The sequence below is a fragment of the Triturus cristatus genome, chromosome 11, assembly GCF_964204655.1.
Source record: "Triturus cristatus chromosome 11, aTriCri1.1, whole genome shotgun sequence".
Classification (NCBI taxonomy): domain Eukaryota; kingdom Metazoa; phylum Chordata; class Amphibia; order Caudata; family Salamandridae; genus Triturus; species Triturus cristatus.
Genome location: NC_140594.1, coordinates 882,148,033 through 882,175,008, shown reverse-complemented (window position 1 = coordinate 882,175,008; position 26,976 = coordinate 882,148,033). Strand labels below are relative to the sequence as shown.

The following is a 26,976-nucleotide window of genomic DNA, read 5'->3' as shown; positions in this document are numbered from 1 at the left end:
TCAAGTATTTCTAGACCAATTCTCACTGTCCCTGCACTGGACCACTATAAAGGCTGCCTAGTGCGACCCATGACCTTTGTACTGTGATGCAGGGGTGTTTGTGTGCTGTCTGGCATAGGATTTGCACTTGAAGCATGCTCTTCCAGTGCCTAGACAAATTCTGAGCATTGGATGTGTGGAATGTTTGGAGAAATTAAAACCTTTCTCCTTGTGAGGTTTTAATGCATAGCCTGGTCTGGCTATCTTTCTAGCTCTTTGTAGATCGGGCTTTGCATCAAAAAATATGTGTGTGTGGTCAAATAGCAGCAAAGCAATGCCCTCTTTGAGAAAATAACACCTTTCTAGCGCAATATACTCTTTGCACTACAATCTTACAAGACTTTGGGTGACTTTGCACTGGTGTAAAGTCTGGGGAAATCTGGGCCCAAGTCCTAAAGCAGGAGTGTCATTGTTATTTGTCTTTTCATCTTGTCAGTGAATATAAATGTATTCAAACTAAGACCAGTTCTAGTGAGTTTGTGGATTTTTGGGCATTCATGGGCGAACAGGATTACCCACCCCTTCATTCTTCTGGGACTAGCCTACGCCCCACGGGAATAGTTCCTGAAGGATAATTTATCCTGAAGGATATTTTATCAGAGCTACATCAATTTGGTGTTGGATGTGTGTGGCTGTTTGTGAATAGTGTACATTACTGATAAAGATAATATTCCTACTCTGAGGCATAGCAGCTAGGGCAAGGTAGATCAGCAGACCCCTTAAAGGGAAAACAACACCTGGCATGTTTTAGACCGATGGAACAAACCAACAGAGCAGGGAATATAGGACAAACCAATGAAGATTGCATAGAACGAACAGAGGATTTATTCACTCCATGGCTGGAGAGGCAAAGGTTAGCATGACAGTAAAATAAACTACACACAGGCCAACCACAGTGCCACAAGTAGACAGATACCCAACTCAGGAGTGCGCTCCCTTTCCAGAGGCTGGACACATTGATGGTCACAGAGGGGCTCATGTACCATTAATGGCCCTGAGATACAAGGTAGTACGAGATTGAATGGAATGATTGGGTCGACCAGCAGTGACTAGACGGAATACTGGATTAATGGAAGACTGTGAGGGTAGCGAGGGGCTGCCTGGTCCCAAGCTCAGCCAGAAAGACACAGCCAGTATGAACTTGGAGGAACTGGTGTTATGAGTCGATTGATGGAAAAATAGGAACCGATCTATCAGGGTTCTGAGATTAGATTAAACAGGGATGTAATCAATGTGCGGAGCAGAGATTGTGGTGGAGCAGTAATCCTCCAGGCGTGGTCATCATATACCACAGAATCAGAATCTTCTTAGGGACCGGGAACCACTTGTGTTAGACCTGACATCCTTTCAACAGTCAACAGTTAAGAAGGTATATATATATATATGTTAATAAATAAGTGAAAATAAACTAACAAAAAAAACGTAAATCAGCTTCCTAACTTTACTAATCCCCAGCTATAAGTGAACTGTGTTTACTTGAAAATCCCCAAACCTTTCATTCTAGAATGCCCTACATCCCAGTGTGCATTTCATCACATCATTACACACATATGCTGGAAAGTTGGAGCTTGAAGCGGACAGGAATACAAAGTTCATCACAAAGGACCAGGTGCGGCCTGGCACCTTTCACATGTTTACTCCAAACAGAGCTTAATCGAGCTTAGCTTGAGGAAGGCTTTTGTTTTCCCAGTCATTCTATCTATGCTCCCAATGAGGCAAGAGTCAGGGAAGGGTTTTCAGGGGTGGATTCTCATTTGAATAACATAGTCTCTGTGTGCTGGTAGAAGCTTTGGACACAGTGCACTCTCAAAAGCTAGAACGCAGGGTGTTCTTGGATAGTTCTCAAGAAAGCAAGCAGAAGCTGTGGCAAAAGTAGGCAGGTTGGGAACTGGGAATTATTTTGGCACTGCGTTGGAGGCTGTCACTAATCATTATTAAGTGTGCATTATAAAATTGGCTCCTCACCACAAGTCCATCACAACATAACTGAACCTGGTGAGGGATTAGAAAAACGTTTCTTTGTGGAGCTGCATGAAGAAACGGCATAGGTGTGACCTTGTGCACAGATGATCAAAAGCATTTAACATTAGCTAGTTGGCTGGACTCCTGCTTTAGGGACTGAAAAGGCCGTAAGGAAGAACTACCGGCCACAAGCCTGTGAGACAGTAACGGCTGCTACCAAACAGGGCCGTGGGGAGGAGCGGAGGGATTCTTAAAAAAAACACTTACCTGGATATGGCTGGCCGGCAGACATCTCTCCTCCGTCCTCTTCTCTTACCTCGGGCAGCAGGAACCAGGAAGTATACAGCCTCCCAGACTCCTTTGACCAATCACAACGCTGCAGTGATTCAGCACTCAGACAGGGGCTGGGAGGCTGTGCCTGTTCTCCACACCCAGGCTGCAATGCAGCCTGGGTGGAGAACATGCAAAGTGCGCATGATGGTTTCACCGGCCCGAAAGAGCCGGCCCAAATATCATGCGCACTTAGGATGTGCCTACCCCTCCTCCCCCAGTTCTAAACAGCCTCGGCCCATTCCCCACCCAACGGAGCCAGTACAGTTAAATAAAATGATAATAAAGTTGCGTTATTATCATTTTATTTTTCCGTTTTGAATTGCTCAGTGGGGCGGCACTCCTCCACATTCGCAGAGGAGCCGCCATTGCTGTGAGAGAGCTGCATTGGATCTTGCCGGTGCTCTGGAACGCTCTTGGTGTAAACTCTGGTCCCAAGGAACCATCACTGTAAGTCTGAAAGGTGTATGCTGTACAGCACTTATATACAAGTGTGACATGGTCATCCTCAGATCGCTGGAGGGAATGGACAGTGTGCTGAGGCAACCAAGGAAAGGTGTGACTTGAGTGAGCAAGATTTCCAGGATCATCATGCTTTGGGCATTTTACCTCGAAGGAAAGAAAGAGGTTCAGCAGGACCTTGTGGTGAAGTGATCCAGTCTTGTTGAGCCCTGCCTGACTACAGCATCTAGCCTTACCCCAGTTTTAAGCTTCAAAAAATGATTCTGTCTATCAGTAAAACTTCAGGCAGCAAACATACTCCATCAGTGAACTTGACCTTGTGGCTGTAGGAATAAACTTTGGACCAATTGGGGTGTATGATTGCCGAAGGGGGAGGTTTTAGCAGGAACACAAACTTGATATGTCTGACTTCAATCATCCTGCCTTGCCCTGCAAGAGGAGTTTCATTGCAAGAAAAGAGACAAAGTCCCAAGGTGAAACCTTTGATTGGTAAAACCCACCAGGTGCACTGGACACATGTTCCATCACAGTTGGCCTGAAATTTGGTCAGGGTCAACCACAACCATTGACTTCTATTGGCACTTGGTGCTTTTTTACTCAAAAATTAAAAAAACATCATATGTCTGGTTCACTTATTGAGGTTTTGCCAATGCTTAGGTCCTTCTTTTACGTTTTACTAGATTACTTTGCCAGTTTTATGTTATTTTGCGACCTTCTGTTGTTTTGTTTTTGATTGATTACTTAACATTCCTTCCTCTTGGGAAAATCCTGCTAGTTGTGCCATACTTAATGTTGATTAAAGTCAGGTTGTCTCAGTGAACTATGTTTTGATCAGCTTGATATTGGTTTATTAAATTAGTGCCCCTCATTCCAAATTAACAAACCAACATCACATTAGAAAGCTAAAGGGAAACCTTCCAAGAAATTAACAGTTGCATTTAGATTGCACCCAAAAGACAGAATTCACGAATGTACACCAGTCAAATAAAAATATCAGGTAATGTGCTGTGTAAATACCACAAGTTTGTCAATGTTTCTGCGACTCAGTAGAATAAAATCCAATGAAAAGCAGAAATTACACAACGGAACTGTTGAATGTTCCAACAAAAATGAATTCCACACATTAGGTGGCAGAAGTGCAGCAGAACCGACGGCAACCATTAAAACGCGAATGTAAGCTAATCTGAGAAATGTATGATTGAACAGCCAATCTTTAGCTAATGGAAGGAGGTGACGCTGGCATTCTTGGGGCAGAGATGACACTGGGTAAATCTTCAAGTTCATGCTAGCACACTCTTCAATAGCAATAGGGATTTTAGTGGCATTTCGCTTCAGCTTAGCTTTCTTTCTCAGTTCCTATAGGTAACACCCATACTACAATACATGTGATTTACAATATTGACATGTTCACAGCCACCTTGGATGCACAGGGCAGGCCCAAGTTTATTCAGGTTCACCAGGGACAGGGAACAGCTCTTGACAGTACATCATGGTGTGAGGAGTTTGTATTAAACCAGATTACATGAGCCAGAATGTGATGGCTGGGAGTGGGTTTCAACATAATATTTAGACAATATTAGGCCCGCACTTGCCCAGAGAAATGGTTATGCCCAGACTCAGCCGCGACCCGTGAATTTCCTAGCGTGCGCTGCATCGCAATTTGCGATGCAGGGCGCGCTACGACATTCGTTTTATTTATTTAATTGTTTACTTACCTCCAATTATCCATATTCCGGTTTTTAGTACCCCCCACCCTGCCCCTCCCCCGCTTCGCCTTTCCGCCCCACGGAACTCCCTCCACGGGCCGCGGCTACCCAGTCTCTTCTGATTTTCCTGATCAAGTGTTGAAGCTGGCATTGCACTCCAGGCAGCAAGTGCAAATGTCAAAAGGTTAGCAACTAGACCACATACACTAATGTGTCACCTTGCACATGACACATGACTGTCTATACACTTCAAGTCCTGTGTATTTTATGATATAATTAACTAATAAATAGATTTATACTTTCTCATAAAAACGTTGTCTATATTGTTAGCCTTGTGCATACAGTTATATTTCCCTTATATGAGTGATGTGCGCTTGAAAGAGTGAGATCGAGGTGTACTTTGGTACACCTAGTTATTATTATTTTGAGTCTTTGAAGTACAATCCAAAGGAAATTTATTTTGTGATAACCTTGTACATGAGCAAATATGAAGGAGGAGGCAGATATTACACCAGTGGCGGCTCCTCAGCTAAGGTGGAAGAGCGTCGCCCCACTACTGCTGTGCAGCAGTAAAAGAAAGGAAAAATAACATGATAATAGAGCAAAGCTATTATCATTTTATTCTTCCCTGCTGCTGCACCATGAGAGTGGAGCTGCTCTGCTGACGGAGCAGGGGAGGAGTGGAGGGCACATTAAAGTGCGCATACTAAAGTGCTTGGGCTGGCCAAACAGTCATGCGCACTTTAGCATGTTCTCCATGCAGACTGCATTACAGCCTGCATGGAGAACATGCCCAGGCCCCCCTGTCCCTGTATGGGTACTTAACCACGCGCTCAGACCAATCAAAGCGATGCATGCATTGCACTGTTGTGATTGGTTTAGGGGAGCCAATCACAAAACTGCATTGCAGCGTTGTAATTGGCTTAGGGGAGCCTGGCTGTTTCCTGTTCAGCAGAGGAGAGACGACGTGGGACAGAGCGGTGAGGAGGTAAGTGAAATTTAATTTCTTTTAATTATGCCCCGTCTCACCACACCAGATCCATGCTGGCCGCCACTGTCCTATACTCCTCTATTGAAGGTATATTACAATTTGTTCGCTTATCAGTGGGCCTTTCTCTGGTGGGAAGACCCATTGATGGTCACTTGCCTTACAGAATTAGCGTTACAACAAACAAATGATGGACGGAATGCTGACAATGCAGACATTCTCCCCCAGTCAAGAGATCTGGGTTAAATCTATCGTTCTTTTGCCCACTACACCACCCCAGTTTAGACATGGCCATATGCAAATCAGTCTTGACCCTGTGCCTCATGGGAACAGTCCAGCCCGAACTGCCAAGCCATGTCTTCCCTGGACCGGAATCAAGCATCCTAGGACCGGTTTCTGGCTATCAGCCGTCATCAGCCAGGATAGCTTGACTCCAGTGGCGTAGTGAGCACGGGTCCCACATCTGGGAATACCCATCCCACTTAGGGTGAAAAGCGTTACAACAAACAAATGATGGACGGAATGCTGACAATGCAGACATTCTCCCCCAGTCAAGAGATCTGGGTTAAATCCATCGTTCTTTTGCCCACTACGCCACCCCAGTTTAGACATGGCCATATGCAAATCAGTCTTGACCCTGTGCCTCATGGGAACAGTCCAGCCCGAACTGCCAAGCCATGTCTTCCCTGGACTGGAATCAAGCATCCTAAGACCGGTTTCTGGCTATCAGCCGTCATCAGCCAGGATAGCTTGACTCCAGTGGCGTAGTGAGCACGGGTCCCACGTCTGGGAATACCCATCCCACTTAGGGCGAAAAGCGTTACAACAAACAAATGATGGACGGAATGCTGACAATGCAGACATTCTCCCCCAGTCAAGAGATCTGGGTTAAATCCATCGTTCTTTTGCCCACTACGCCACCCCAGTTTAGACATGGCCATATGCAAATCAGTCTTGACCCTGTGCCTCATGGGAACAGTCCAGCCCGAACTGCCAAGCCATGTCTTCCCTGGACCGGAATCAAGCATCCTAGGACCGGTTTCTGGCTATCAGCCGTCATCAGCAAGGATAGCTTGACTCCAGTGGCATAGTGAGCACGGGTCCCACGTCTGGGAATACCCATCCCACTTAGGGCGAAAAGCGTTACAACCAACAAATGATGGACGGAATGCTGACAATGCAGACATTCTCCCCCAGTCAAGAGATCTGGGTTAAATCCATCGTTCTTTTGCCCACTACGCCACCCCAGTTTAGACATGGCCATATGCAAATCAGTCTTGACCCTGTGCCTCATGGGAACAGTCCAGCCCGAACTGCCAAGCCATGTCTTCCCTGGACTGGAATCAAGCATCCTAGGACCGGTTTCTGGCTATCAGTCGTCATCAGCCAGGATAGCTTGACTCCAGTGGAGTAGTGAGCACGGGTCCCACGTCTGGGAATACCCATCCCACTTAGGGCGAAAAGCGTTACAACAAACAAATGATGGACGGAATGCTGACAATGCAGACATTCTCCCCCATTCAAGAGATCTGGGTTAAATCCATCGTTCTTTTGCCCACTACGCCACCCCAGTTTAGACATGGCCATATGCAAATCAGTCTTGACCCTGTGCCTCATGGGAACAGTCCAGCCCGAACTGCCAAGCCATGTCTTCCCTGGACCGGAATCAAGCATCCTAGGACCGGTTTCTGGCTATCAGCCGCCATCAGCCAGGATAGCTTGACTCCAGTGGCGTAGTGAGCACGGGTCCCACGTCTGGGAATACCCATCCCACTTAGGGCGAAAAGCGTTACAACAAACAAATGATGGACGGAATGCTGACAATGCAGACATTCTCCCCCAGTCAAGAGATTGAGCACGGGTCCCACGTCTGGGAATACCCATCCCACTTAGGGCGAAAAGCGTTACAACAAACAAATGATGGACGGAATGCTGACAATGCAGACATTCTCCCCCATTCAAGAGATCTGGGTTAAATCCATCGTTCTTTTGCCCACTACGCCACCCCAGTTTAGACATGGCCATATGCAAATCAGTCTTGACCCTGTGCCTCATGGGAACAGTCCAGCCCGAACTGCCAAGCCATGTCTTCCCTGGATCGGAATCAAGCTTCCTAGGACCGGTTTCTGGCTATCAGCCGTCATCAGCCAGGATAGCTTGACTCCAGTGGCGTAGTGAGCACGGGTCCCACGTCTGGGAATACCCATCCCACTTAGGGCGAAAAGCGTTACAACAAACAAATGATGGACAGAATGCTGACAATGCAGACATTCTCCCCCAGTCAAGAGATCTGGGTTAAATCCATCGTTCTTTTGCCCACTACGCCACCCCAGTTTAGACATGGCCATATGCAAATCAGTCTTGACCCTGTGCCTCATGGGAACAGTCCAGCCCGAACTGCCAAGCCACGTCTTCCCTGGACCGGAATCAAGCATCCTAGGACCGGTTTCTGGCTATCAGCCGTCATCAGCCAGGATAGCTTGACTCCAGTGGCGTAGTGAGCACGGGTCCCACGTCTGGGAATACCCATCCCACTTAGGGAGAAAAGCGTTACAACAAACAAATGATGGACGGAATGCTGACAATGCAGATATTCTCCCCCAGTCAAGAGATCTGGGTTAAATCCATCGTTCTTTTGCCCACTACGCCACCCCAGTTTAGACATGGCCATATGCAAATCAGTCTTGACCCTGTGCCTCATGGGAACAGTCCAGCCCGAACTGCCAAGCCATGTCTTCCCTGGACCGGAATCAAGCATCCTAGGACCGGTTTCTGGCTATCAGCCGTCATCAGCGAGGATAGCTTGACTCCAGTGGCGTAGTGAGCACGGGTCCCACGTCTGGGAATACCCATCCCACTTAGGGCGAAAAGCGTTACAACAAACAAATGATGGACGGAATGCTGACAATGCAGACATTCTCCCCCAGTCAAGAGATCTGGGTTAAATCCATCGTTCTTTTGCCCACTACGCCACCCCAGTTTAGACATGGCCATATGCAAATCAGTCTTGACCCTGTGCCTCTTGCGAACAGTCCAGCCCGAACTGCCAAGCCATGTCTTCCCTGGACCGGAATCAAGCATCCTAGGACCGGTTTCTGGCTATCAGCCGTCATCAGCCAGGATAGCTTGACTCCAGTGGCGTAGTGAGCACGGGTCCCACGTCTGGGAATACCCATCCCACTTAGGGCGAAAAGCGTTACAACAAACAAATGATGGACGGAATGCTGACAATGCAGACATTCTCCCCCAGTCAAGAGATCTGGGTTAAATCCATTGTTCTTTTGCCCACTACGCCACCCCAGTTTAGACATAGCCATATGCAAATCAGTCTTGACCCTGTGCCTCATGGGAACAGTCCAGCCCGAACTGCCAAGCCATGTCTTCTCTGGACTGGAATCAAGCATCCTAGGACCGGTTTCTGGCTATCAGTCGTCATCAGCCAGGATAGCTTGACTCCAGTGGAGTAGTGAGCACGGGTCCCACGTCTGGGAATACCCATCCCACTTAGAGCGAAAAGCGTTACAACAAACAAATGATGGACGGAATGCTGACAATGCAGACATTCTCCCCCATTCAAGAGATCTGGGTTAAATCCATCGTTCTTTTGCCCACTACGCCACCCCAGTTTAGACATGGCCATATGCAAATCAGTCTTGACCCTGTGCCTCATTGGAACAGTCCAGCCCGAACTGCCAAGCCATGTCTTCCCTGGATCGGAATCAAGCATCCTAGGACCGGTTTCTGGCTATCAGCCGTCATCAGCCAGGATAGCTTGACTCCAGTGGCGTAGTGAGCACGGGTCCCACGTCTGGGAATACCCATCCCACTTAGGGCGAAAAGCGTTACAACAAACAAATGATGGACGGATGCTGACAATGCAGACATTCTCCCCCAGTCAAGAGATCTGGGTTAAATCCATCGTTCTTTTGCCCACTACGCCACCCTAGTTTAGACATGGCCATATGCAAATCAGTCTTGACCCTGTGCCTCATGGGAACAGTCCAGCCCGAACTGCCAAGCCATGTCTTCCCTGGACCGGAATCAAGCATCCTAGGACCGGTTTCTGGCTATCAGCCGTCATCAGCCAGGATAGCTTGACTCCAGTGGCGTAGTGAGCACGGGTCCCACGTCTGGGAATACCCATCCCACTTAGGGCGAAAAGCGTTACAACAAACAAATGATGGACGGAATGCTGACAATGCAGACATTCTCCCCCAGTCAAGAGATTGAGCACGGGTCCCACGTCTGGGAATACCCATCCCACTTAGGGCGAAAAGCGTTACAACAAACAAATGATGGACGGAATGCTGACAATGCAGACATTCTCCCCCAGTCAAGAGATCTGGGTTAAATCCATCGTTCTTTTGCCCACTACGCCACCCCAGTTTAGACATGGCCATATGCAAATCAGTCTTGACCCTGTGCCTCATGGGAACAGTCCAGCCCGAACTGCCAAGCCATGTCTTCCCTGGACCGGAATCAAGCATCCTAGGACCGGTTTCTGGCTATCAGCCGTCATCACCCAGGATAGCTTGACTCCAGTGGCGTAGTGAGCACGGGTCCCACGTCTGGGAATACCCATCCCACTTAGGGCGAAAAGCGTTACAACCAACAAATGATGGACGGAATGCTGACAATGCAGACATTCTCCCCCAGTCAAGAGATCTGGGTTAAATCCATCGTTCTTTTGCCCACTACGCCACCCCAGTTTAGACATGGCCATATGCAAATCAGTCTTGACCCTGTGCCTCATGGGAACAGTCCAGCCCGAACTGCCAAGCCACGTCTTCCCTGGACCGGAATCAAGCATCCTAGGACCGGTTTCTTGCTATCAGTCGTCATCAGCCAGGATAGCTTGATTCCAGTGGCGTAGTGAGCACGGGTCCCACGTCTGGGAATACCCATCCCACTTAGGGCGAAAAGCGTTACAACAAACAAATGATGGACGGAATGCTGACAATGCAGACATTCTCCCCCATTCAAGAGATCTGGGTTAAATCCATCGTTCTTTTGCCCACTACGCCACCCCAGTTTAGACATGGCCATATGCAAATCAGTCTTGACCCTGTGCCTCATGGGAACAGTCCAGCCCGAACTGCCAAGCCATGTCTTCCCTGGATCGGAATCAAGCTTCCTAGGACCGGTTTCTGGCTATCAGCCGTCATCAGCCAGGATAGCTTGACTCCAGTGGCGTAGTGAGCACGGGTCCCACGTCTGGGAATACCCATCCCACTTAGGGCGAAAAGCGTTACAACAAACAAATGATGGACAGAATGCTGACAATGCAGACATTCTCCCCCAGTCAAGAGATCTGGGTTAAATCCATCGTTCTTTTGCCCACTACGCCACCCCAGTTTAGACATGGCCATATGCAAATCAGTCTTGACCCTGTGCCTCATGGGAACAGTCCAGCCCGAACTGCCAAGCCACGTCTTCCCTGGACCGGAATCAAGAATCCTAGGACCGGTTTCTGGCTATCAGCCGTCATCAGCCAGGATAGCTTGACTCCAGTGGCGTAGTGAGCACGGGTCCCACGTCTGGGAATACCCATCCCACTTAGGGAGAAAAGCGTTACAACAAACAAATGATGGACGGAATGCTGACAATGCAGATATTCTCCCCCAGTCAAGAGATCTGGGTTAAATCCATCGTTCTTTTGCCCACTACGCCACCCCAGTTTAGACATGGCCATATGCAAATCAGTCTTGACCCTGTGCCTCATGGGAACAGTCCAGCCCGAACTGCCAAGCCATGTCTTCCCTGGACCGGAATCAAGCATCCTAGGACCGGTTTCTGGCTATCAGCCGTCATCAGCGAGGATAGCTTGACTCCAGTGGCGTAGTGAGCACGGGTCCCACGTCTGGGAATACCCATCCCACTTAGGGCGAAAAGCGTTACAACAAACAAATGATGGACGGAATGCTGACAATGCAGACATTCTCCCCCAGTCAAGAGATCTGGGTTAAATCCATCGTTCTTTTGCCCACTACGCCACCCCAGTTTAGACATGGCCATATGCAAATCAGTCTTGACCCTGTGCCTCTTGCGAACAGTCCAGCCCGAACTGCCAAGCCATGTCTTCCCTGGACCGGAATCAAGCATCCTAGGACCGGTTTCTGGCTATCAGCCGTCATCAGCCAGGATAGCTTGACTCCAGTGGCGTAGTGAGCACGGGTCCCACGTCTGGGAATACCCATCCCACTTAGGGCGAAAAGCGTTACAACAAACAAATGATGGACGGAATGCTGACAATGCAGACATTCTCCCCCAGTCAAGAGATCTGGGTTAAATCCATTGTTCTTTTGCCCACTACGCCACCCCAGTTTAGACATAGCCATATGCAAATCAGTCTTGACCCTGTGCCTCATGGGAACAGTCCAGCCCGAACTGCCAAGCCATGTCTTCCCTGGACCGGAATCAAGCATCCTAGGACCGGTTTCTGGCTATCAGCCGTCATCAGCCAGGATAGCTTGACTCCAGTGGCGTAGTGCGCACGGGTCCCACGTCTGGAAATACCCATCCCACTTAGGGCGAAAAGCGTTACAACAAACAAATGATGGACGGAATGCTGACAATGCAGACATTCTCCCCCAGTCAAGAGATCTGGGTTAAATCCATCGTTCTTTTGCCCACTACGCCACCCCAGTTTAGACATGGCCATATGCAAATCAGTCTTGACCCTGTGCCTCATGGGAACAGTCCAGCCCGAACTGCCAAGCCATGTCTTCCCTGGACCGGAATCAAGCATCCTAGGACCGGTTTCTGGCTATCAGCCGTCATCTGCCAGGATAGCTTGACTCCAGTGGCATAGTGAGCACGGGTCCCACGTCTGGGAATACCCATCCCACTTAGGGCGAAAAGCGTTACAACAAACAAATGATGGACGGAATGCTGACAATGCAGATATTCTCCCCCAGTCAAGAGATCTGGGTTAAATCCATCGTTCTTTGCATATGGCCATGTCTAAACTGGGGTGGTGTAGTGGGCAAAAGAACGATGGATTTAACCCAGATCTCTTGACTGGGGGAGAATGTCTGCATTGTCAGCATTCCGTCCATCAATTGTTTGTTGTAACGCTTTTCGCCCTAAGTGGGATGGGTATTCCCAGACGTGGGACCCGTGCTCACTATGCCACTGGAGTCAAGCTATCATGGCTGATGACTGCTGATAGCCAGAAACCGGTCCTAGGATGCTTGATTCCGGTCCAGGGAAGACATGGCTTGGCAGTTCGGGCTGGACTGTTCCCATGAGGCACAGGGTCAAGACTGATTTGCATATGGCCATGTCTAAACTGGGGTGGTGTAGTGGGCAAAAGAACGATGGATTTAACCCAGATCTCTTGACTGGGGGAGAATGTCTGCATTGTCAGCATTCCGTTCATCAATTGTTTGTTGTAACGCTTTACAGAATTAGCGTAGCATCTGCTTAAACACAAAGGAAACCTGGGAATTCAGAACAAGGTTGAAGTCCTTTACCTGAGCAGCAATGTGAGATGAATTTACAAACACACAGTGCTTAATTTGAGCAGGTGGTTTCCAGTGCTTGGCACCGGCACTTAATTGTCAACACTGGCACTTGTGGCAGTTTCCCACAAAGTGGAACTGTCTGGCTGATTTAGAGATTAACACAACAACAGTTAATTATTAATTCAATATACATTTAAAAATGACTATTACTTGCTGCCCAAGCCATTCTTATAGCCTTGGGTCCCTCTAATAGTCTGAATTGTCACACTTGTAGGAGTGTGATGTTTATTAGTTGAGTTTTTACTGTCATAGGCAGCATAGCAGGGGCAATATGTGGTGCAAGCTGCAGTGGCCTCCCGACAAGAGCCCTGGCACTTATTGTTTTAGAAATTGAGCACTTCAGACACTCAAGGGCGTAGCCTTTCACCTGTCTTACTGGGGCCACTTCATTCTTTTGGGGTCCACCCTGAAATCCCACCTTCTCAAAGAACTGTTTCATGATTGATTTTAGCCTCTTCATTGCATTAAAGTGCTATATAACTCTGCATAAATAGAATGTAACAATTCATTTTCTCTTTCAAAAGATTAATGCAGTTCATTTTCGCAGTTTGAAGGCATCAAGGAAATCTCCTGCTCTGAACTGCAGAATACATTTCAAGATAAACCTTATATACTTTTACTGGTTCTCCTTTTAGTGGCAAAGTGGTGATGGGCACCCATCTGTGGAGATTTACCTATTTTCAACATGTGGTTAACATGTGGTCAGTGACTGGGAAGTAGTCATACATTCAGGTTTCTGTGGAAGTTGTTGGCTGATATTCAACGAATTACCCTGTGCTTGGTATGTAGTTGGTCACTCGGTTCTGGCACAGTAGAGTGGCAACTGGTATCCGTTTGTGTTCAATAACCGTGGTTGTTCTTCGTGTCACTCGGTTTTGATGTCAACCTAGTCTACCCAATAGGGGCTTCATCATTTTTTTTTTGCATTTTAATATCAATTGTGGATCCTAGGGCTTGGATTACTACAGTGTTTAACTACTTGGGTTCCCCCGGGAAGTCCTCTTCACCTAGTCTTTTTTACTATTGATGCAACAATTACAGTGGCACCTGGCCCCAGAGGCCTGAGGGACCCACTGATCCCTGATGATTTTGTAGTCGGTGGACCATGTCCCTTGCTTACACAAGGGTCCCTGGCAAATTTGCTACACCCCTGCCTCTCCCAGACCTAGTGGGTATCAATACTTTTGCTGCCCCTATTTATCAGTGTGACCAGGGTCCTCTTGAGTCCAGAAGTGGTTTTCCCTCCCTGCGTCTGTGGATTCCACATTTGTGTGTAGGATGTGGTGTCCTGAGCTTTTTCTTTGGGGAGTCATTCAGATACAGTAGAATTTCCCAAGAGCATACTTTCTGTAACTCACCAGGGGCGTAACACAGGCCCCCGCAGCCCCCGCGGTGCAGTGGGGCCCCAAGCTCCAGGGATCCCCCTCGGCACTGCACTCTAGCCAGAGAGCTACTGATTGAGCCTGGAGGGGGCCCCTCTTCGTACCGTGCAGGGAGGCCCCCTCAATTTTCGTTACGCCAGTGTAACTCACGACGAGGGCATGCTGGGGTCAGTAGGAACCCTCACTCCCACTGACACATGGTTTATCCTCTTACCTGTACCCAGCTACCAATCCATCACAGGAAGCCCGGTAGCACCATAGTGCTTTGAAGCATCTTGGCAGTAAGTGCTTAATTTGTAAAAACAAAAAAAGAAGTGCAAGGGCTCTAGTCCGGAAGCCCCTGCAGCTTGCACCAGCCATTGCTACTTGCATTGTTGCCAATAACAGTACCTGCACAACTACTAACCAGTATACTGTGACAATTCAGACTATTCCAGGCCCCCAAAGCTGTAAAAAAAATAGCTTGGGCGGCAGGTATTAGTTGCTTTTGATGCATACTGAATTAATAAATAATTGCTGGTCTGCTCAGCTCTAAATTATACAAACAGCGCCACGTGTGACAGCTGGCATAAGTGCCGGTGCTGAAAATTAAGTGCTGGTGCAGACAATTAAGTGCCGGTGCTGAGCACCGGAAACCACCAGCTCAAATTAAGCAGTGTCAGGCAGTTCACCCAAAACGTGAGGTTTCTGATGTCCACCTGTCACCTGCAGGGCCCCAACGGATGGTTGGTTCGCTCTGGTCTGGGCAGAGGCCACCACATGCATGGCATGACTACGAGCCCTGGATGGTGCTTTGAGCAAATGCTGCCTTGAATGGTTTCCTTTCTGAAGGAAGGGTCCTGAACCAGATTTCTGACAGGACAATCCACCTCTCAACCGCTCCCCTCCCCCAAAAAACATCTCCACCACCCAGCCTTAGATACCTGATGCCGCGTGATGCGGTCCAAGCACCGCTGGCTGCACAGCTAAAGTCACTCGTATTTAACACGCCTTCGAAATTCACACAAGGAATAAACCCATTGGTCTCAAAGCAGCTGCTGCCAGTATCAAACCCACAGTACTAACTGGAGATTAGACTACGCAAACAAATTGTGTAGGATTTAGCAAGTGAAAATATGGAACGGCGGGTGCTATGACATTGTCACTGGCCAATAAGAGGAACGCAGGTGCTTGGCGGTTGCATGACCCTGCTGGAAGAAACCTCATTGGCTAGAAGATCACAGCTCCCCTAGTTAGTGTCACTCACCCTGTGACACACTCAGGGCATATTGCTACGTAACACACCTGAAAACAAAACACAAACGTGGCAACTGAAAAAGAGACAGGCATTAATTAGCAAAGCCCTCCATTGTTCAAAGAGTCGCTGCAGGTTGTTTTCCAAAGTTGTACCTTCGTCGTTACTTTTCGTAGAAAAGCTTTATCCAGCCAGAAAAACTCCCCCGACAAATTTTACGTTTTTAAAGTGCGGTACAAGTTCAAAGCGCTACATACAGTTTTAGCTATACAATTAAGAATTCTTAAAGAAATAACATCGTCTATTTTGTTTTCAGCTATGTCACTTCTGCAACTCGTGCAATATATTAGCTAAATCGCAGCTTTCTTCAGAGATAGCAACTCGTCTGCCTCGCGAGTGATTTGACAGTTAAAGACATGGTAGCGGGGTTGAAATTGGAAAGAGGGGTGAGGAAACATGGCCAGACACCCCAGTGTTTTGGGAACATCAGGGGAGTTAGAAGTGCAAAACAGTGAGTTTAGGAAGTGAGGGAGTTTTCAGGGTTAGTAGTTGCGCAGTTGCTGGAGGTGCAGGAATTTTAGGGGCCCCTCAACCAACCTACCAGCTCTGTTGTTTGTGTCACAGAACTGGAGAAAACTCTGGCATGGCGTGTATGAAGGACTGAGGGAGAGAGAGAGTAAGAGAGGGTGCTATGGAGAAAGAATCAGCGAATGGAGTTTGGTTGAGTCACAAATACCTTTTTTGTTATTCAGATGAATGAAAACTCATGGTATGTGCTTTGAAATCCCAGTCAGTATGAACATTCTCAGAAAAACACCTATATCTAACCAAAAGATTCGCCATTGATGTTTTGATCGTTCCTATTGTGAAATTAAAGGAGTAATGAGATTAAAATGTTTTTGAAACTGAACTTGAAGAAACTTCATTGATAGTAAAACGAATATTAGAAATATGGCACATACACCTCTAAAGTTAAATTATAAGTCAAAGCAAGGCGGATGTCTCAGTGAGCGACAATTAAATGTGGGATATGAGGTGATCTGCAGGTTCTGGTTTCTAATCCCTGGCAAGGCCTACTTACCATTCCATCCTTCCAAGGTCTGTAAATTGAGTAATATTAAATCAGGCTATAGTAACACCTATTATAGAGAGGTGTGTCGATTTTCTTTCTGGTTTGCTGACTCTAACATCTCATATACTGCCTCCCTACCAGGCTCTGGAAAGCAACTCAACAGGGCAGTGAGTTAGAGCTCCATGGTTGTGCCTTTAAGGTAACCATAGTAACCATGGAAATAAAAGATAACTTTGAAACAGCATTGTACGCACAGTCTTAGTGTAGCTGCTAATGACACCCTGTAATGTGTGACATATTGAACTGTTCTTTGCCAATAGCAATTTGCATGCTGGGGCTCCTCCCCACAGATCTATATCGTTGCCATGGTGACATTCTAAGTCTCAGAAGCAACGTGCTTCTAGTTAAAACCAGTGCTGGCAGAAGATGTCACACATAACATGAGGCTACTTGTTAGATCTGTAAAGTATGAAAGAGACACGCAGCCCATACCCTCTCTTAACAAACCCACTTAAACAACCATTAGACTCTCACAGCAGACACTGGAAAAAGAAAACAACACCTGTGTTCAGGTTCCTTATCTGATAGAGGGGAGAGAGTGAGTGGATCATTTAGAGTTTGACAGAGTGTGTAAGTGGCATAAATTGGTGATTCCTCTGCCCCGCCAAACTTGTAGTTCCCACCCCAGTTAATCAATCAATCAATCAATGAATTTGTAAAGCGCGCTACTCATCCGTAGGGTCTCAAGGCGCTGGGGGGAGTGGGATCCGCTTCTGCTCGAAGAGCCAAGTCTTGAGCTGTTTCCTGAAGGACAGATGGTTCTGGGTTAGTCGTAGGTGGGTTAGAGGTGGGGGGCCTCAGATTTCTACTGGCAAGCCATAGCTGGCGCTGTCAGAGGAAACATTCGACCTGTTCGTCCTTTTGCCTCAGGACGACCAGGATATGAGTACTCCAGGCTCTTAATTTAATCTATACATGCTCTCCCTGGTGGAGATCATCGAGTGACACAATGTGACCATTGCGTCTTATGCCGATGATAAGCAACTTATTGTCACTCTGTCCCAGGAAGTGGAAGGTTTGGCTGCCCAAGTTAGATTTTGTTTGGTGGAGCTGGCAAAATGGGTAAACAGGAGCTGCCTCGAGCTTAATGCTAATAAAACTGAGGTCCTCATTTTTTGTAAAGCTCCCTCTGTCTAGTCTTCCGCCTGTTGGCCTGATGCTCTGGGCCCCCTTCCAGTCGCTAAGTTAAAGCGGAAGAGCTTAGGAGTTTGGTTTGAAGCTAAGATGACTTTTGATGGTCAGACTGCTTGTGTCGCAGGTAAATGTTTCAGCACCTTCAAAAATTCTGAGGAAGATCATGGATCTTCTGCCGCTGGCCGCCAGTAAAACAATAGTCCAGGCATTGGTGACATCCCAAGTGGACTATTGTTTTACCCTTTACATCAGGGCCACACGGGGTAGATTGCAAAAGTTGCAGAGTACAAAACGCGGCTGCAGGTTTATTGTTAAATCTACCCAGACGCGTGCCTTCTGGTCCAGCTCTTGCCAAATTGCACTGGCTTCCCCCAAGCAAGAGAATCTCTTTTAAAGGTATGAGCCGATGCCATAAAATGCTCAATGGCAGGGGCCCTTGGCACCTGCTTTCCATGGTAAAACCATATCATCCAAGCTGCAGTCTCAGGTCATCTAAGGCTAAGCTGGCTGTGTTCCATCTGTGAAACAAGCCTGGAAGGGGTGCTGCTCTTTTGGTTTTTGAGCTGCAAAGCTGTGGTCCACCCTACCTCTCCATCTTAGGATGGAGTCTTCAGAGTCAGGTTTCCGTAATATGCTCAAAACCTGGTTATTTCAGCTGCTCTAGTGGCTTTTTTAAATTAATTAATTTTTATTTAAAAAGTTTTGTATAGCGCAAACATGACCCAAGCAGGTATCAGAGCGCTTTACATGCAGGTTGAGGGGTGTACAGTGGCAGGAGAAAATTAAGGCAATTAAGACATTTAATGCAGTCTACATCAGAATCAACTGTGCCATGAGGACATGCAAACATGGGCCGTGACAGAGGCCGGTAGCAGTTGCGAGAAGTTACACATTAGGAACAGCAATAACACAGTAGGGGCGATACAGGGCCTTAGCAGAGGCCAGTTGGTAACGCTAAAGCAGGCAGGGCGGCAAGGGAGAGAGGCTACTAGTTCAGCGCATTGTTCATCAGTAGTTCCTTCACTTCTCTTTTGAAGGCAAAAGTTGATGGAATCAGTCTTGTTTCAACCGGTAGGGAGTTCCAAATTCTCGGGGCAATGGAGCAATGCCGGAGAAAGTACGTTTGTAGGTTTTCAGTTTTTTAAAATTTCTTTGGCTTAAGGAGCAGAGTGCTGGTGCTCCGAGAGGTCAGAGCACTACCAGATAGTTCGAGTTTATTTTTCAGGTACAGAGGGTTAGGTTGAGATTGATCTCTGCATTGTCTGGAGCTGTTTTAGCTGTTTTTTTTTTGTTTTGGTCTGTTTTCTTCTTTGTTAGTTCAGTTTGGTTGTTGGCTGGTAGGACAATCCTAGCGCGGAGACACTCCGTCCGGAGTAACTAAGTGCTTCATATATCAAATTATTATTATTATTCTTAAGGGCTGGGTAATTGACACTACTTTTACCCACCAGGGACTACCATGTGAGGCATGGCAGTCACAAGTGGGGAAACTAATGAATGACACCAATGATCATGGAAAATCTACCTGCCTTTTTCTTTAAGAATAAAAAAATGCAGCTTGAGGCCCTAACAACTTGGCAGCCTCTTGCTAGATTCTTCTGCCTTCAAAGCAACTGCAGTACTGACAGCTGGTCTGAAGGCAGTGACATCCCCACCAGGCAAGCGTGGATGGCATGATAGACTGGGCAGTATTGCACCAGGGAGCCAGAGCTCAGAGCCTCTGCTGAACTGGCAGGATGGCGTGACCTACCAAATGTTTAATGTGCTTTATCCAAGCTCCCACAGTACCCAAAACCAGCGATTCCTATTTTGTGGCAAAGCAGAAGGGTTAAACCCTGCAGGTAATAAGGGAATACAATTGCCGGAAAACACAATTACATTAGGTGAGGAGAACACGAATGGGATGTGCAGTCAAAGAAACTTCCAAAGGTAGCAAAGATTGTATCCGCACTGTTACTGAATAGGCAGAACCGCTCAAAAGGAAATTTGAGTTGCTGTGTTAGAATATATTTGAATTCTAATGGTCCTGCAAAGTAAATGGTACTAGAAAAATAAGGATGGGGTGGTTTTAATTGAAGTTTGTAATGGGTTACAGCTCTTACAGAATGCTGAGCTGAAGAGCCAGTAAGAGGCAAAGAGTGGGCCACAATTAAGCAATGAAAACAATTAACCTTCGGAATTAGTTGTTCCTCTGGAGGAAAGATCTTACAAGAGGATGCAAAAATATTGGAAATAAAATATCAGGTAACACTAATATCATCCAAAAATAAACAAAAATATAGTTTTTGATATATATACAGTTTGAAGTAGCAAATCTTAAATATTTTACTACATAACATTCATATAATGCAAATTAAATAAATTCCATGTATACGTAATGCTATATATAAATATGTACTTATAGAAACACACTCACGCATATATGTATAAGTTTGTGTGTTTATATAACTATGTAGATATATACATATATATCATGTAACACAATTGAAATATACATTTTACATTATATAAAAAAATCATTTTTATTTACTAATATAAAAACATCTATCTATCTATCTATGTATTAAATAAAACATAACAAATATTAAGAATTCAATTACAAAATATTAAATAAATTACCAAATGAATAACATATAGAGAAATTAAAAACCATGACAAACAGATTTACAAAAAATATAAAAAAAATTGAAAAAAATTAAAAATAGAAACAAATAATATAAGGGTTCTAATTTTTACACGATTATCAACATATAATTAACCGATATCAGGAAAGTTATTGAAGTCTTGGAATATTAGATATACTATTCTCACTTCAGTTTATGCAATAGTAGAGAAAATGTAGGACTTCGAAGGGGTTACATTTACTATTCCCACTCCAAACACCTCAACAGTAGTGAAAGTGTTGGAATTCAAAAGGGTTAAATTGACTCTTCCCACTCCAAAGAATGCAACAGTAGGGAAAGTGTTAGACTTCGGAGGGGTTACATTTATCATTGCTACACTAGTCAATGCAACAGTGGTGAAAATGTAGGAGTTTGGAGGGGTTATATATACACAAAGATGTATTTTTCCTACTCCTGTCTGCACAACAGTAGGGGAAGAATTGGACTTTGGAGGAATTACATTGACTATTCTGATTCCAATCTGCGCAAAAGTAGGGAAAGTTTAAATTTACAATTCCATCTCCAAACAGTGAACAGTGAACAGTAGGGTAACTATTGGACTTCGGAGGGGTAAAATTTACTATTCCCACTCCAACCAGCACAACATTAGGGAAAGCGTTGGACTTTAGAAAGGCTAAATTTACCATTTGTAGTCCAGTCTAAGCAATAGTAGGGAAAGTACTTCACTTCAGACACATTGCATATACGACTAACCCTATTAATTTAGAAAAAGAAGAAAACCCGTCAAATAAACATTACTAATTAACATGAAATAAATATATATATATACAATTAAACAATTAACATAATGAATTATAAACTAAATAATTATCAATTAATGATTGTTACATAATTAATACTTAATTAACTACCCCTACAACCCTACAAACCTGAAAACCTGAAAACCTGCACCTAAAATATAGCAAAAAAATATATAAGTATTACACAATTTACATAATTAATAATCAGTTAATTAATTATCTAGTCATTGTTAATTATTACCTAATTAACTTCCCACTCTATACCCTTACACCCCTAGCAAACCCCACCTAAACTATGATTAAAAGAAATCAGTATTACATAATTTACATAATGATACTAACCACATAACGGATTAAAAGTTGTTAATTAATTAAGAATGAATTATTACTTAATTTGCTTCCCGCCCTATCCTTCTACAAACCGAACAATCTTCTGCAATACTATAAATGTACTATTACCAATAAAATAAAACTTTCTATATCACTCAAAATGACATACTATTTTTAAAAAAATGAATAGCAATCATACAAATGATAGTAACATACAATTAATATATCAACTAAAACATATTAACATAATTAACAACTATACTTTTTCAACTATAATAATGAAAACGATATTAAAAACAACAATATTCTTGAAAATATTACGTAACTAAAAAAACTATGGGCCTGATTATGATCTTGGCAGATGGATACTATGGAAATAATGGAATTGTAATACGGCGGACGGAATATCTGTCACGTTTGTGATGGAGTATCCCATCCCCCAAGATCGTGATCAGGCCAAAAATTCTTGAAATTGTATTTTTGTATCACAATACTTTTGTATCACAATATTTGTTTCCCGGTTTTCTGTCTCACAATATTTACAACTCAATAGCTTGTCCAAACACCGGAGAAACAGCATGCTCTGGACTGTTGCAGGCCTAGGGCAAACTAAGGTCAGCCACAATAACCGCAGCACCATGACACACCAGGGTCTTCTGAGTAGGTTTACCAGGTCACACTCCCCAAGGATAAACCTGGTAGAGCAAAGAATAAACACAAGTGATATCTTATTGGCACTAAAGGTACAGAGTGAGCCCTCAGTCAAGTGTGGTAGACTTCTGGATGGGACATCTCAAAAAGTGAGGAACATGCTGAACTTATAGAGTAGATTATAAAATGACTTGCTAATGAAGTCAGTTAGAGGATTGTCCTTTACCTCTTCTCAACCGTCCACCGCCCAGTGATAGGTCAGCCCAGTGTCAGTCCATTTCTGAGGATGGAGATAATATATTCTATATATTCTAGCCCATTTGCAGAATCCGGTACCACTGTGATGGGACGCAAGAAGAGAGGGGATTCTGTCAGCTGATACCTTCCTCAGACTATATCAGATCTGTCAGTCTGCGTCTTCATTTGAGGTGTATTGTGCTGGAAATGGGCTGACCCATTCTCAAGATGATTTGGCTTCCTGTCTATCCAGCTCTCCCTATATAGAGCCAGCGAATAACTACATATGGGGTGGTGTAGCAAAGGTGTCATGGCTGCTAATGGAAGCAATGAAAATTCGGTAGGTTAATAAAAGACAATCCTAATCCTGGTGCATAATGCTTTTCACACCTTTGGGCTTCAGGATTACTGCCCATGCAGCACTAATGATAACACATGAAGATGGACTTGTCTGACATTTCTTGGGCAATATAAATCAATAAACACAGAAACAAGCAAACAAGCTATGGCTCTGGAGGTGTGCTTCAGGGTGTACTATTTTGACAATTGCCTCTTTTAAATCAATCTTGCACCATGTAGTCTTATGACAAGATATACATCTTTACCTTTTAACTTATAATAAATTGGGGTGCCCATCTTAGTGGCGACTGGGACAAAGCTTAGCCAGGAGACAACTCAGGGACCTTGAATCCAGGAAAAACCGTGTTGTGAGGAAAAACATGTACACAAGAAGGGTAGAACTGTTGAGTGGTGGTATTTGTTCTGGAAACTATTTAACCTTTGCTGCCACCAATATATCTCAGGCTCGTTACCACACAAAGCAAGTACTGTCAAAGCCAAAAGGTCTGGCTTTGGCAAAAGAGCCATGTTTCATGTTTAATGTCTTTTTGCAAAACTATGAAATATGTTTTTAAAAAAGGCAAACAAATAAAATATATGGAAAGATAGGAGTATGCCAAAAGCCTTGGGACACCAGCCTTGTCGCTGAAGTGTACTGCTTTTCAGGCAGCTGTGCACATGTGATCAGGAAAAATGCCAACACTCAGTGCAAGACAACCAATGGGTGAAGGGATCTGGCCCATTGCCCCATACTGTAGTGGGTGTAAGCAATATGTGAATGACACATGAACAGAACTATGGATGAAAATGGCTGAGCAAAAGCCCCCGTATGTATGTATTTATGAATGTATATTCATAAGTACTCATAATTGATTGATATGTCAAAATTGACATCCTGAACTACTTCCCAGACCTGCCAAGTAACTAGCTGCTCCATTCCAGTTTTATTTCGCATCCTGGGCCTTCTTTATCCCACTATAAAGACAGATAGATCTACAACACACTCCATCATCATACCACACACCTTTCCTTAAACAACTGTTAGGCACAGGCCCACTGCAAGCCCATCTTTGTAATCACTGTCCCCAAGGAGGCTGTCTCTGAGAGACCTGATAATGTCCAGCACCAACACAGCACACACCTCTCTCTGCAGTCACCACCTCGAGGGCAGATCACAATCATTCTCATGCACAGCGACGAGACACCAAAATAAATATATGCCACATCTATTCTAGACAAAGCACAGAAAATTAAAAACATGTTTTAATGTTGCAAATGAGGTATAGAGTCGAATTTATCCCATAGCCTCTAAGAAAACACAAAGGCGGGAATATACATTTAAACTGGCGTAGCCTCAACCAAAATCATCGGGGAGTTTTGAACAGACTTGCCAAGCTCTTGAACATAGAATCTGAAATTATATTTTACTCGTTTACATTCCGAACCTAATATTTACCGTGAAGTTAGTAATATTTGCAACATTGTGAGTATTGCACTGTTTACGTGAGCTTTTAGCAATCCAGGCTGCCAAGTTACAATAAAAGAATGCCGACACACCTGTCTAAACACACTCAAAGATTCCTTTGCATAGATTTAGCCTTGTTTACAAGCGCTACCGGTACTTGGAGCGGCGTCAAGGGCCTTTCTGCTCTCTTGTGGTTTAAACGAAGTGTTCATAAGAGGACAAAAGGCGTCATTGCATTGGAAGGGATAGGGTGTCAAGCCCTTATCTCTGTCAACGATATCTTACACGCGGGTGTCAGGAAAGAAAATGTTGTGACGGGTTTCAGGTGGACCCCTTTGTGTCCCGAATCATTGTGAGCACCAAACTCTTTTAAGCGAAGTCATACCATTGCTGTAGGCAAATCATAGAGTCACCACTGCCCTTGTATTTTTTTAGTGATGAATGAGCCTGTGACACGTAGAAGCCTCCTAGTGACGTAAGGTCTGACAACCGCGACGTCATAAGTCAAAGCGCACACTTACTGACAATTGACGGGGACGCCAGAATTAAACATGGCGTTGACTTGGTCCACGTCGCCAGCCCACACAGCCTTCAGGAGAGATTCCTTTTGGTTTTCCAGCCCGTCGGTCAGCTCTGAGCGCAGGTGTGCGCACCTCTCCAGCTGCCACTGCTTCAGCCCGGAGGCTCTCCTCAGCTGTCGCTCAGACCTGGAGAGCGAGATGGAGTCGTGGAGGTCCGCGAACTTCCACATCACCTCGGTCGCCATTGTGAGTACCGTGCTGAAGGCTGGACTGCTCCACACAGGCTGCTTCACCAAGGGCTCTGCTGTCCGCACTTGAACCCTAGCTCACACGCCACATCTTTTTGCACTGGGGCCATGGCTGCGCTTGTTCCTGTTTTGCTGTTGTCATGAGCACCAGATTTTGGCACACTGCGTGTCACGCTTTGTCTCGACTTACTAAACTCCATTCCTCGAGTGTTTTAGCAGTAAGTCCTTTTGTTGGAACCCAGCATGAAGCAAATGAGCAGCGCATTTAAAACCTGCAGATTAATTTTCAAAGCAAAATCTCAATGCAGAAGAAAACATTTGTTTTTTAAATTATAGAGTGCTTTTGTAATTTATTACAAAACCTAATGTATGGCCTGTGCTTTTCTAGCCACCTGTGAAGAGTTATGTGCAGGATTCGAACCCTATAAATGACAGAAACGCGTGGCCTTTAGTTGTCCTTTAGATGGGATATGATAATACCCTCCATGGCATAATGTGGCAGGTTAAAGTGTGAAAAATAACAAAGCCACACCCTGTTGTCCAGATGCACTTCTATCCATAGTGCAGATTGAACCGCACCATGCTGCATTTTTTATAGAGGGAGACCTGCCGAGCCCCCAAACCCACATCTGCGCTCTTAGCTTCACTTCCAATATCCCTTTCCTTTCTTGCCATTGTCGGTCTTTAGCATGTTATGCCTGCTCACACCCGAGCTCCATGCAGGTGGACGTCCATTCACGAAATTCTACATGACATCATAGGACTGCCACTCTCCTTCACCAATCACCAACCTTGTATTTGGTGGTGAAAGACTAAGGAAAGGACAACTAAGGAGAAACTACAGGAACTAAACAGGGTTGTTAGTTTCCCAGCCTGGGTTAATTTCAAATCAGACAAGGGCTATCACCCCCAATGTCTCCTGAATTTATGGCTTCAAAGTCGAAACTTAAAGTGTTATTTCAATATAAATCCAGATCCCTGAGTCCATTTAGGTATTATGACTTGACCATTACTGCACAAGCATGCAAAAGGAGGCTGGCTACTGTTGCGTTTTTTTAATTGAATGAAACATAAAAGAACATCGTTATAATGAATGAGCAGTATCTACGTGCAAGCCTCAATGAAAATGAAGTGTATTTAAAAATACCAATATTTTAGTATGCGGTCACATTTACCCATACTAGGCTTCAAATGGCTAAAACAACATTGCTTGACAAGCTGATTGGATAGAAGCGCTGAAATACACATAAAGGGTGTCATTCTTGACCTTTCCATGATCATGTTTGGACAAATAATAAGTTTCACAAATGATTTCATAGACATCTCTGCAGAATGTTTATACTCTTTCTATTAAACCAACGCCACTGTTTTCACATAATTAGAAATAGTCACAATAAAATTATGAACAAAATCTCCCATAGAGAATGCAGCAATTAAACATGAACTTCACATTTTTAACCTACTTGTCTATTCCAATGAATGGATTTATACTAAATGTTTTCTTTTTGTTAATACATATGCTTTAAGTTTTTAGATAGATCATTGTTAGTGAAACATATAATTTGATATTTAGAAGTTTAGATATGTGGTGTAATACATGGGAAAGGAGTCTTGAATGAGAACATTTTCCACATGAGTCTATAAAAGATACATTTAGGTTTCAAAACTAACATTGCTGTCTGTAGACTATTGTATTTCGGTGTGAAGAAGAGGAGTGACCCTGTTCTCAGGAGAGTACAGACAATTTTTCGGATGAGAGGAGGAGAAGATGCAATATGAACTGAAACATTGTTGTTGACTGTTCATAATAGTGCGTGTTCCTAGAGTAGGTTACCACTTTCTTTTACTCCGTTGCAATTTGCGGTT

General features: G+C 44.9%; 1 protein-coding gene across 1 annotated transcript in view; it reads right to left on the bottom strand.

Annotated features, from left to right (window-relative positions):
• Positions 1-25,215, bottom strand: part of LOC146785576 (uncharacterized) — a 98,793-nt gene extending 73,578 nt beyond the window's left edge. The window contains exon 1 of the mRNA XM_085633474.1: positions 24,863-25,215. Within this exon, the coding sequence (XP_085489600.1) occupies positions 24,863-25,107 (245 nt within the window). The 5' untranslated portion in view covers positions 25,108-25,215. The remainder of the gene's footprint in view (positions 1-24,862) is intronic.
• Between the last annotated feature and the right edge of the window lie 1,761 nt (positions 25,216-26,976).